Source organism: Aethalodelphis obliquidens, unplaced genomic scaffold (assembly GCF_003676395.1).
Source record: "Aethalodelphis obliquidens isolate GAN/ISIS:26980383/991018 unplaced genomic scaffold, ASM367639v1 scaffold10, whole genome shotgun sequence".
NCBI classification, from domain to species: domain Eukaryota; kingdom Metazoa; phylum Chordata; class Mammalia; order Artiodactyla; family Delphinidae; genus Aethalodelphis; species Aethalodelphis obliquidens.
In genome coordinates, this window is record NW_020837954.1 from 11137737 (window position 1) to 11151503 (window position 13767).

Below are 13767 nucleotides of genomic sequence, written 5' to 3' on the forward strand. Positions count from 1 at the left end.
TGTCTTTTATGGTAGAGAAATAGGCAGACAGGTCGAGTGAACCTTGTGGTCTGAGGCCACAAGGGCAGCCACTGAAGGGACTGTTCCCGAATCCAGAAGCTACGGCCCTCCACCCCATGTTCACCCACTGGTGGGCATCGCAGGGGCATATTCTCACCAGTGAAGGGGACATGGAGGACAAAACAATCTCTCAGGCAACACAAACATCAACAGTTCAAACGCACTGAGGAACGTCAATAAGAGAGAAACACTGACCCAGCACACCAGTGAGGCAAGAGCCATGCAGCAGAAAAGGCTGGAATCATAGCGACTAGTCCTGAGAACCAGGTAGGTGTTCTTAAAAACGGTTTGGGAAAACAAACTAGGAACGCGGTGGAAGGGTGACCAACTCAGATGCCTGTGGTTTCCACATGGGAAACAGAGAGTGTGGAAAAATCCAACCATGCAATCTAATTTTCAACTAGAAATAACAATGTTCGTTCACATTAGAAAGGCCAAATATCTGTAATGTAGCTACTGACAGTATCCATTTTGTACTGCAACTTTTATTCCAAATATTCCAACTTTTCCCCCACTGACAAGTGCTGCTCCCTATAGCACTCCTCTTTCTCTCTACATACCAGTCTATACACTGGTGTATGTTGCACGGTTAATTAGCTGAACTAGGGGTGGAATCCTGGAAAGCACAACAGACCATACTCTGTTCTTGTTTTAGAAACAGCTGTCTCTAACCTGTCTCTGCCCAATTCCATCTTATATGAAGTGCTAAAAGCACAAAGAGAAGCAGTTCATTCTTTTGTGAAGTGGTGAACTTGGTTCGATATGCCATTTTAAAAGAAATAAGAAAAAAGAAAAACTAAGACGACCTGCATTGTAAAAGCATAATATAGGAGTAGACTATAGCTACTCCAAATTTTAGAGTGACCAGAGTTAAAAACTATTACTGTTATCACTGTTTATTTGACAATAGTTCGTTTAGTCTACAAGTTTAAGGCAAACATACTAATGCATTTGCTTTTCTTCAGAAATCATACTTATAAAGATTACGTAAAGTCTGTCCCAAAACTTCTAAGAAACGTTCATTAATTAAAAATAAGTCTCATTAAGATGCTTTACCAGGATACAAGAACTAAGGTGGTGTACAATGTTTTTTTAAAACAAAATTCAAAAAAAGGTAACGGCAATCCTTATCTTGTTTACACAATGTATTTTGAAAGGGTTAAACTTCAGAAATTACTTAAAAGTAAATAAGATTAGCAGCCATAAGGAATACTATTCATAAAATAAGCACAGTTCTAGAGGCTACTTTAAAAAAGGCAGTACTTTGGGCTTCTGAAGAGGAGGAGGGCGCGATGATCATCAACTGTCCGCGGCGCAGGCGCAAGCGCGCAGGTCCCATCATGCAGCCCACAGCACCCGAGGGCGGCACCGCGCCATTGTTTCTCAGAAAAAGGGAGAGTAGATGCACTTTGTCAGCTGTTTCTTTTGTTTCCAGTGAGCAGTAAATGTCTAGCATCATTAAGAAAAAAAATAAAATCTGACGGAAGGCAGCCCTTTTTAACTGGAAGGCAGAGTGTGGCTTATGTGTCTCCATTTAACACTGCCAGGCAGTTCTGCAGCAACTGTAGGTTACCCTAAAAAGGAGGGAAAATAAATGAAGTTCAAACAGTGTGAAAGACTCTTACTGAAAATATACAGTATTAGAAATCAAGTAACTTTACATTTAAGATGCCAGAATTTTGAAAAGTCATTTATTATATACAAATAAAGGTTTAAAGACGTAAAATTACAGAATTTGTTCCATGCACAGTATTTTCCACATACCAGATTGTTCAGTAAATTTCCGTCTAGACCAATATTAATATTTGGCATGCTCTAGTAAGGGTTATAAAATATGCCCTTTGTATGCAGATTAAACCACTGAGTATGTTCTGATTGTAAGACAGGTTCTTATCACATTCCTTTAGCCATTAAAATATAGCATTAGATTTATAGCACTTTTTATAAAAACAGTAAGATTACATACAGAAGTATTCTATAAAATTCATACCTAAATGTCCATTTGTAAAACATGTGAACTGGTACCCACATTTAGAGACATATAAAGGCACATTTAAGTATATTTAGATTACATTAATATATAAACAGGAATGAAGGAAAACCTCCTCCTTAGAGTAGAAAGTCAACTAAAATGTATAAAGAATGATGGAATTTGAAAATGACCATTTGGCGATCATCATCATCATAAACTGACTCAAGCAAAAATCATGAATGGATGCCAAAAGCAGTATGGGACTAAAATGCCAATACTGTAGCCATCAGCTATGTGCAGCTGCATAATGAAAATCTGTTAATTAAAATTAAATAAAATCTCAGTTCCTCAGTTGCATTACCCACATTTCAAGTCTTCAATAGCCACACATGACTAGTGCCAACCACACTGGACAGAACCCAGACTTCCTGATTACAGATTACAGAATATTCCCACCATGGCACAAAGCTGTGCTGATTACAGAATATTCCCACCATGGCACAAAGTTTTATTGGTCGGTGCTGGTTAATTGATGGGGCATTTAACAGTCTCGGGTACCTCCCCGCAGAACACTTCTTAATCCAAAGTATAAAATATCAACTTTGCCACTGTGAAGCCTGCAGACATCACTTTAAGCAAATGATCAAAGTTGTACATTGCCAGTAAGGCAACTGATCAACAGCATGTGCCTCCTCCTGCGAGATGCACCAAGAAGATCTGACATCACTTCTGGGTGGAATTCCTGTCCGAAGTGCACAACCTAAACCCACTAATTAGACAAACCCAAAGTGAGGGGCATTCTATAGGCCTGTGCTTTAACAGTGTCCAATGTTATGAAATACAAAGATTCAGCAACTTTTCCAAATTACAGAAGTCTAAGAAGACACGTGCACTGAATGCAACACGTTCTCTTGAATTTCCTTTTGCCATTAAGGACGTTATTGGGACAACTGGGGAAATGTGAATAAAGGCCTCTGGATTAGATAACAGAATTATGTTGATATTAATTTCCTCAACTTTATAACTGTACTGAGTATTTAATTACTTGATTTTAGGAAATTCACACTTAAATGTATAAAAGAGAGAAGAAGCATCATATCTGCAGTTTACTCATATGGTTTAAGACAAAAACAGGTGTGTACAGGGGTGTGTGCGAGAGTGTGAGTGTGTGTGTGTAAAGAGAAACGGGGAGGAAGGGAGGGAAAAGGACAAAGCAGATGCGATAATATGCACATTTGGGGAATCTGGGTGAAGAGCATCCAGGAATTCTTTGTACTTTCCTTGCAATGTTCCTGAAAATCTAAAATTAAGTGAAAAATAAACATTAAACATTTTTAGGTGTTCAAGTTACTGTCAATTTTTGGCCAGTATAAGAACAGAACTGTGACAAATGACTTTGAGCCTGTCTATAGTTATGAAATTACCTTCTTAGATATACTTCTTACAGGTATATTCCTCAAGTGGGACCGCTGAGTCACAGGATGCACATTCTGCAGGCTGACACCTGCCAAACTGGCCCTGCCAAAGGTGGACCTAACTCTGCAACTACAGCGGGGTACACAGGGACTCACATCACACCCTCACAGTTGGCTCATCACTTTTTTTTTTTAACTGCCCATATCACACATTTTTTACTTCCTTAATAAAGAATCTGAGCCTATTTTCAAGGACACAAAAGTGACCTAACTACCTACTTAACTAGATTTCAATTATGTGGCAAAGACATATATAGCAGTTACAATAAATAAAATCCAAAGTAGTTTCAAACCATCTTGTTGTACATTTAACTATTATCTACTCTTTTTGGAATAATTTATGTGGATCCTGGGACCAAAATGAGACTTTGTTCAGATTTACAAAGTCATTAAGAAATCTCAGACAACAGAGTAGAGTTGCCCAACCTCAGCACTCCCGACATTTGGGCTGTGTGATCCCTCCTCGTGGGGGCTGTCTGTGTATCGCAGGATGCTGAGCAGCACTCCTGGCCTCTACCCACTACACACCAGCAGTGACCCCCCCACCCCCAGATGCGACAACCACAAATGTCTCCAGAAATTGCTAAATGTCTCCTGGGGGCAAAATCACCACCAGTTAAGAACCACTGGACTAGAAGAGCTATCAGAAATTTGAACACAGAGAACACATTTCAGGAAGAATTTGAAAAAGTACAGAATCTGGAAACCAGAGGCTGACATCAATCTAAAGCAGGGTCAGCAAACTTTTTTTGTAAAGGGTTATTAAACAGTAAACATTTTAGACTTTGAGAGACATTTGGTCTCTGTTTCAACTACTCAACTTTGCTGTAGTAGCATGAAAGCAATCATAGACAAAGCATAAGTGAATAAGCTTAAGCGAATATGCTTGGCTGTATTCCAATAAACCTTAATAGGTTAAATTTGAGTTTCATACAATTATCACGTCATGAAATATTATTCTTTTGATCTTTTTATAATCATTTAAAAATATGAATGCCATTCCTGGCTCACAGGCTGTACAGAATAGGTTGTAGTTTGTCAACCCCTCCTGAATCTATAACAAAATCCTTGATAGTTTATAAACTCTTTAAAAAGAACAAAAACAGTGAACACTGGAAAACAACACAGGCTCAATAAGAATAAATCATGCCAGGCTTATAAAAACATTTTCTTTTTTTTGGGCCACAATGCATGGCACGCGGGATCTTAGTTCCCTGACCAGGGATCGAACCCACGCCTCCTGCAGGGGAAATGCAGAGTCTTAACCACTGGACCACCAGGGAGGTCCATACATTTTCTTCTGACAGGGTTATTAGCCCAGCAAATCAGACAACGTATATCTTGATTTTAATAAGTAACTTGATACTCCTTATGTCCTTCACAGATAAAATGGGAAAAATAATGGTTGATAATAGTATAAATGAATTCCTAACTATCCAAATAACTATAACCAAAGAATATTAATTAATAAGTTAATATTAATTAGTATAGAAAGAAAGGAACTAAATTTTTTTTGGTGCCACTTACTTTCAAAAGGTAGGTTAACAAATAGTGATTCCTTTAATCCTGATCAACCTTTTAAATCAGAACTTAGATGAAGACATAAAAGGGAGTTCATACAAATTACAAATGTCCATCACTTGACAGGATAAACTAGTATAATAGTCAAATACTATATGATCAAACCCAAGTTTCCAAAAGATCTCAATGCGCTGGGCTAAGACGAGCAAGCTTCAATCTAACAGACAAACGTGGCCTGCAATTACATTTTTAAAATAAGTGCTCAATAAATGAAAAAGTTCTAGAGAGCCATTGTACAACAACATGAATATACTTAATACTACTTAACTGTACACTTAAAAATCGTTAAGATGGTAAATTTTATGTTATGTGTTTTTTACCACAAAAATGAAAATAATTACTAAAAAATTAAACACACAACCACAGGGCGGAGGTTCAAGAAGTGACTTAGAAAGAGAGAAAAAGTGTGATTATAGCCAAATCAAGCTGGTGAAATATGGCAGTCAAAAAAACCCGTATCTTATACATATAAAACATGCTTGGAGGGGAGGGATAAATTAGGAATTTGGGAGTAACATACACACTACTATATATAAAACAGATAAACAACAAGGATCTACTATATAGCACAGGGAACTATACTCAATATTCTGTAATAACCTCTATGGGAAAAGAATCTGAAAAAGAATATATACATATATATGTATAACTGAATCACTTTGCTGTACACCCGAAACCAACACATTGTAAATCAACTATACTTCAATAAAAAATAAATTAGTTAAAAAAAATAGAATAAAACATGCTGTAAGAAGAAATGTGAACAATAATCATTCTATGTATGTAAATGTGTTTCCATTTTCAGGTATAATATTTTAAAAGAGTAATGACAGTAGGGCAATAACACAATAAAAATCTTGTTGAGGTGTATGGGATGAAAAATATTTAGCCAAAGGATGTCTGGCATGGAGAAAAGAAGATATATAGAGAATATGAAGGATGTAAATATCTGAAGGGTAAACTGTGAAAGAGGAATTAAACTTATGTCAAAGTTACACAGAAGTAAATTCGTGCTCATTATAGAGTATACCAAAAATCTCAGTGTAGTTTTAAGCTTTAATAACTTTATACTTATAAATGGTATAAATTTATCACGAAATAACATAAAAGTTTTTAAAAATTCCTTTAATATTTATAGTTTGGGGAATTTTGAATACATTTAAAATTTTCAGTCCCTTTGAAGATGGCAAATGTTAAATAAAATTTTAAGTGATGTTTTTATTAAGATTTTTTTTTTAACAACTAGTCAAAAAATGATACTGTTTTTCCATATTAGGTACTAGAGTTTTGCAAAGCTGACCATTAGAGACATTATAGATATTTTTCTTGTTTAAATTAGATAACCTTTAAAATCCCTCTCAATTCTAAGATTCTCTATTTTAAAAATTAGTAAAAAGTTTCATAACTGACTCATTTGTAAATTATGTCACTTAAATTATTAAATCTTTAATATGATACTACCTTTGCATGCTTCAGTTCTAACTCTGCCAGTTCCACTAAATTTTTTCTGAATGCAGCAACTCTTCTTGTCTTAAAATCTATAAGCTCTGTGAACAAAACAAATTAGGATTAACTATTTATATAATAGTCCAAACCATACCTTATGATTAAAGGTTAATATAAGAGTACCTTGTTTTGCAGATTCAGATATTTTTTCAAATTTCTGACAACATAACTGTTGGGACGTTTCAGCCTGCAGAACATCTTTATTTTTTGCTCTTGCTTTATCCAGTGCTTTATTAGCATTTTCATAATCCACTAGTGACCTAGATCTTCGATACAGGAGATCCTATAAAACAGAATGCTTCACGATAATATATGCTGCATGTTTCTAGTAGCTGCCCTCAGCCACCGCCACCCCCATCACCAGAGCTAACACACAGTGAATGCCACATGTCATTCTTCTAAATTTTTTTAGTAACAGCTTTATTGAGATATAATTCAAATCACCACATAACTCACTCATTTATTTTTAAAATTTATATATTTATTTGGTTGTGCCAGATCTTAGTTGCAGCAGGCAGGCTCCTTAGTTGCGGCTCACCAGCTCCTTAGTTGTGGCATGTGAACTCTTAGTTGTGGCATGCATATGGGATCTAGTTCCCTGACCAGGGATCAAACCTGGGCCCCCTGCAATGGGAGCTCAGAGTCTTATGCACTGTGCCACCAGGGGAGTCCCTAACTCACTCATATAAGTGCACGATTCAATGGTTTGTAGTATGCTCAGAGAGTTGTTTGTGTAACCATCACTAGCTTCAATTTTAGAACATTTTCGTCACCCAGAGAGAAACCAGGTCCTTTAGCAGTCACTCTCCATTTCCTTCCACAACCCCCACCTCCAGCCATGGACAACCATTAATCTGCTTTCTGTCTCTATAGATTTGCCTATTTTGGACATTTCATTAAAAAAGGAATCAGGGGGCTTCCGTGGTGGTGCAGTGGTTGAGAGTCCGCCTGCCGATGCAGGGGACACTGGTTCGTGCCCCGGTCTGGGAAGATCCCACGTGCCGCGGAGGGGCTGGGCCCGTGAGCCATGGCCGCTGAACCTGCACGTCCGGAGCCTGTGCTCCGCAACGGGAGAGGCCACAACAGTGAGAGGCCCGCGTACCGCAAAAAAAAAAAAAAAAAAAAAAAAAAAAAGGAATCAGGGACTTCCCTGGTGGCGCAGTGGATAAGACTCCACGCTCCCAATGCAGGGGGCCCGGGTTCGATCCCTGGTCAGGGAACTAGATCCCACGTGCATGCCACAACTAAGGCTCCCGCCTGCCGCAACTAAGAAGCCCGCCTGCCGCAACTAAGACCCTTCGCAACCAAATAAACAAATAAAATATTTTAAAAAGGGATCATATAATATGTGGCCTTTTGTATCTGGCCTTTTTTTTTTTCCTTTTTGGCTGTGCTGCGGCTTGTGGGATCTTAGTTCCCTGACCAGGGATTGAACCTGGGCTTTCAGCAGTGAAAGTGTACAGCCCTAGACACCGGATCGCCAGGGAATTCCCGTGTCTGGCTTTTTCACTTAGCATAAAGTTTCAAGTTCATCCGTTTTATAGCATGAGTCAGTACTTCATTCCTTTTATTGCTAAATCATATTTCATTGTATGGACATACCACATTGATTTATCCATTCGTTAGCTGACAGACATTTGGTTTGTTTCCACTTTTTGGCTATTTCATAATAATGCTGTTATGAACATGTGTGTACAAGTTTTTGTGCTGACATGTTTTCACATTTCATTTCTCTTTCATACCTCATTACTTAGGAGTGGAATTACTGGGTCACCTTGTAACTCTATGTTGAATCTTTTTTTTTTTTTTTTGCGTTACGTGGGCCTCTCACTGTCGTGGCCTCTCCCGTTGTGGAGCACGGGCTCCGGATGCACGGGCCCAGCCGCTCCGCGGCATGTGGGATCTTCCCGGACCGGGGCACGAACCCGTGTCCCCTGCATCGGCAGGTGGACTCTCAACCACTGCGCCACCAGGGAAGCCCTATGTTGAATCTTTTGAGAAATTGCCAGATTATTTCCAAAGTGACCACACCATTTTACATTTTCCCACCAAAACTATATGAGGGGTCCAATTTCTCCACATCCTTGTCAATACTGTTATGTCTTTTTGATTACAGCCACCTAGTAGGTGTGAAGTGATATAGCACTGTGGTTTTAATGTGCATTTCCCTGAGGGCTAAAGATGTTGAGCATCTTTTTACATATTTATTGGCCATTTGTATATCTTTTTTGTCTTTTGCCCACTTTTTAACTGGACTCTTTGTCTTTTTACTAAGAGTTCTTTATATATTCTGAATACCAGTCGCTTATTAGGGACTTACATGATTTCCAAATATTGGGTTGGTCAGAAAGTTTGTTTGTAACATCTTATGCAAAAGCCAGAATGAACTTTCTGGTCAACCCGATATTTTCTCCTGGTCTGTGGGTTTTTATATTTTTCTCGATAGTGTTTTTTTTTTTTTGCGGTACGCAGGCCTCTCACTGTTGTGGCCTCTCCCATTGTGGAGCACAGGCTCTGGACGCGCAGGCTCAGCAGTCATGGCTCACAGGCCTAGCCACTCTGCGGCATGTGGGATTGTCCCAGACTGGGGCATGAACCCGTGTCCCCCGCATTGGCAGGCGGACTCTCAACCACTGCGTCACCAGGGAAGCCCTCGATAGTGTTTTTGATACAAAAAACTTTAAACAAAAGTTTTTAAAATTTTAATAAAGTCCAATTTATTATTTTTATTTGGTTGGTATGCTTCTGGTTATGGCTAAGAAATCAATGCCTAATTAAGGCAATCAAGAAGATTTATGTTTATGTTTTCTTCTAAAAATGTTATAGTTTTAGCTCTTACATTTAGACCTTTGATCCATTTTGAGTAAATTTTCTATCCATGGTGTGAGAAAGGTCCAACTTTATTCTTTTTCATGTGACCATTCAGTTGTCCCAGTACCTTTCATTGAAAGTCTATTATTTTCCTCACTATATTGTCCCAGCACTCTGTCAAAAATCAACTGACTGTTTCGTCAGCAAAACAGGAATAGAAGTAACACTCTCAACTTGATAAAGAACATCTACAAAAAACCTACAGCTAACATCATACTTAATAGTGAAAAACTAGAAGTTTTCCCACTAATATCAGGAACAACACACGGATGTCCCATCTCACCACTCTTTCTCAATATTGTACTGTAGGTCCTAGCTAATGCAATAAGAAAAAGAAATAAAAAGTATACAGATTGGAAAGGAAGAAACAAAACTGTCTTTTGTTTACAGATGCCAGATAACAAGACTGTTTATACAGAAAAACTCCTGGAATTAATAAATGAGTATAATAAAGTTTTACAAGAGAACATCAGTATACAAATGTAGATTGCTTTCTTGTATACCAGCAATGAACAAGTGAAATTTGAAATTAAAAACACAATACCATTTACATTAATTAGCACTCCAGAGAATGAAATACTTAGGTATTAATCTAACAAAGCATGTACAACTTTTGAGGAAAACTACAAAACTTGGATAAAAGAAATCAAAGAACTAAATAAATGGAGAGATATTCCATGTTCATGGATAGGGAGACTCAATATTGTCAAAATCAGTTCTTTCCAAATTGATCTATGGATTCAACATAATCCCAATCAAAATCCTGGCAAGTTATTTTGTAGACATCAACTAATTGACTCTAAAGTTTGTGTGGAAATGCAAAAGACACAGAGTAACACAACAGTGAAGGAGAAGAACAAAGTCAGAGGACTGACACTACCTACTTTAAACCTTTCTATAAAGCTACAGTAATCTAGGCAGTGTGGTACTGGTCAAAGAACAGACAAATAGATCAATACAACAGAATAGAGAGAGCCCAGCACTAGACTCACACAAATACAGACAACTGATCTTTTGACAGAGGAGCAAAAGCAATACAATGGAGAAAAGATAATCTTTTCAACAAATGGTGCTGGGAAACCTGGATATCCACATGCAAAGAAACGAATTTATACACAGCCCTTACACCCTTCATGGAAATTAACTCAATAGATCATAGACCTAAATGTAAAATGCAAAACACAGGAGAAAATCCACATGACCTTGCACGTGGTGATAACTTTTTAGATACAACACCAAAGGGATGATCCAAGAAAGAAATAATTGGTAAGTTGGACTTCTTTAAAATTAAAAATTGCTGGGACTTCCCTGGTGGCACAGTGGTTAAGAATCCGCCTGCCAAGGCAGGCAACATGGCTTCGAGCCCTGGTCCGGGAAGATCCCACATGCCACAGAGCAACTAAGCCTGTGCACCACAACTACTGAGCCTGCGCTCTACAGCCCGTGAGCCACAACTACTGAGCCTGCGTGCCATAACTACGGAAAGCCCACGTGCCCTAGAGCCTGTGTGTCACAACTACTGAGCCCATGTGCCACAACTACTGAAGCCTGCGTGCTCTAGGGCCCATGTGCTGCAACTACTGAGTCTGCGTGCTGCAACTACTGAAGCCCGCGCACTTAGAGCTCACGTTCTGCAACAAGTGAAGCCACCGCAATGAGAAGCCTACGCACTGCAACAAAGAGTAGTCCCCTGGGGCTTCCCTGGTGGCACAGTGGTTGAGAGTCCGCCTGCCGATGCAGGGGACGTGGGTTCGTGCCCCGGTCTGGGAGGATCCCACATGCTGCGGAGCAGCTGGGCCCGTGAGCCATGGCCACTGGGCCTGCGCATCTGGGGTCTGTGCTCTGCAACGGGAGAGGCCACAGCCGTGCGAGGCCTGCGTACCGCAAAAAAAAAAAAAAAAAAAGAGTAGCCCCCACTTGCCACAACTAGAGAAAGCCTACGCGCAGCAACAAAGACCCAACGCGACCAAAAATAAATAAATAAATAAAATTAAAAGAAGAAAATAAAATAAAATAAAAAATGTCTGCTCAGCAAAAGACAGTGTCAAGAAGACAAGTCACCAGACCAAGAAAAATTTTTTACAAGATATTTGATAAAAAGGACTACTGTCCAAAATACACAAAGAACTCTTAAAACTTAACCACCAAAGTAAAGAATCGGCCATAGACCTTTTTTTTCAAGACAGACACCTCACCAAAGAAGACACAGAGGTGGCATATAATAAGCTTGTGAAAAGATGCTTCACATCAAATGTCATCACGGAAATGCAAATTAAAACGACATACCTCTACACACCTTGTTAGAATGGCCAAAATCTACAATTCTGACAATACCAAATGCTGGTGAGGATGTTAAGCAACAGGAACTCTCATTCATTGCTGGTGAGAATGCAATGATATAGGCACTTTGGAAGACAGTTAGAACTAAACATACTCTTATCATACGATCTAGTGATTGTGCTCCTTGCTATTTATTACTCAAAGGAGTTGAAAACTTATGTTCACACAAAAACCTGCACACTGATGTTTACAGCAGCTGTACTGATAATTGCCAGAACTTAGAAGCAAACAAGATGTCCTTCAGTAGGTCAGTGGATAAATAAACTTGATATATCAAGGCAACAGAATGTTATTAAGTGCTAAAGAGAAATGAGCTATCAAGCCATGAAAAGACATAGAGGAAACTTAAATGCACATTACCAAGTGAAGAAGCCAATACGAAAAGACCCAACTATATGACATTTTGGAAAAGGCAAAACTATGAAAGCAATTAAAAAATCAACAGAGGTTAGGAGGAAGGTGAGTGAATAGATGGAACACAGGATTTCTGGGGCAGTAAAATTATTCTGTAAAATCAAGCCTCGGTAAGCCTCAGTAAATTTAAGAAAATTGAAAAAGAAAAACAGCTGAAAGAAAATTGAAATTGTATCAAGTATCTTTTCTGACCACAACACTATGAGACTAGATTTCAATTACAGGAAAAAAAACTGTAAAAAATACAAACACATGGAGGCTAAACAATACGCTACTAAATAACCAAGAAATCACTGAAGAAATCAAACAGGAAATCAAAAAATACCTAGAAACAAATGACAATGAAAACATGATGACCCCAAACCTATGGGATACAGCAAAAGCAGTTCTAAGAGGGAAATTTATAGCAATACAATCCTACCTCAAGAAACAAGAAAAATCTCAAATAAACAACCTAAACTTACACTTAAAGCTATTAGAGAAAAGAACAAAAAACCTCAAAGTTAGCAGAAGGAAAGAATTCATAAAGATTAGATAAGAAATAAATGAAAAAGAAATGAAGGAAACAATAGCAAAGATCAATAAAACTAAAAGCTGGTTCTTTGAGAAGATAAACAAAATTGATAAACCATTAGCCAGATTCATCAAGAAAAAAAGGAAGACTCAAATCAACAGAGTTAGAAATGAAAAAGGAGAAGTAACAACTGACACTGCAGAAATACGAAGGATCATGAGAGACTACTACAAGCAACTGTATGCCAATAAAATAGACAACCTGGAAGAAATGGACAAATTCTTAGAAAAGTACAAGCTTCCAAGACTGAACCAGGAAGAAACAGAAAATATGAACAGAACAATCACAAGCACTGAAACTGAAACTGATTAAAAATCTTCCACCAAAAAAAACAAAAAACCAAAAACTTCCACCAAACAAAAGCCCAGGACCAGATGGCTTCACAGGTGAATTCTATCGAATATTTACAGAAGAGCTAACATCTATCCTTCTCAAACTCTTCCAAAATACAGCAGAAAAAGGAACACTCCCAAACTCATTCTACGAGGTCACAAACACCCTGATACCAAAACCAAAGATGTCACAAAAAAACCTACAGGCCAATGTTAGTGATGAACATAGATGCAAAAATCCTCAACAAAATACTAGCAAACAGAATCCAACAGCACATTAAAAGGTTCATACACCATGATCAAGTGGGGTTTATCCCAGCAATGCAAGGATTCTTCAATATATGCAAATCAATGTGATACACCATAGTAACAAATTAAAGGATAAAAACCATATGATAATCTTAACAGATGCAGAAAAAGCTTTCGACAAAATTCAACACTCATTTATGATAAAAACTCTCCAGAAAGTGGGCACAGAGGGAACCTACCTCAACATAATAAAGGCCACATGTGACAAACCCACAGCCAACATCATTCTCAATGGTGAAAAACTGAAACCATTTCCTCTAAGATCAGGAACAAGACAAGGGAGCTGGGGCTTCCCTGGTGGCACAGTGGTTCAGAATCTGCCTGCCAATGCAG

At 38.3% G+C, this 13767-nt stretch overlaps 1 protein-coding gene across 4 annotated transcripts in view; it reads right to left on the reverse strand.

Moving 5' to 3' along the window:
• Positions 1-69: 69 nt before the first annotated feature.
• Positions 70-13767, reverse strand: part of SNX6 (sorting nexin 6) — a 55076-nt gene continuing 41378 nt past the window's right edge. For all 4 annotated transcript variants that reach the window (XM_027111044.1, XM_027111045.1, XM_027111043.1 and 1 more), the window contains 3 exons: positions 6718-6877; positions 6550-6635; positions 70-1634 (listed from right to left, as the gene is read on the reverse strand). In XM_027111044.1, coding sequence (XP_026966845.1) covers positions 1581-1634; positions 6550-6635; positions 6718-6877 — 300 coding nt within the window. In that variant the 3' untranslated portion in view covers positions 70-1580. The remainder of the gene's footprint in view (positions 1635-6549; positions 6636-6717; positions 6878-13767) is intronic.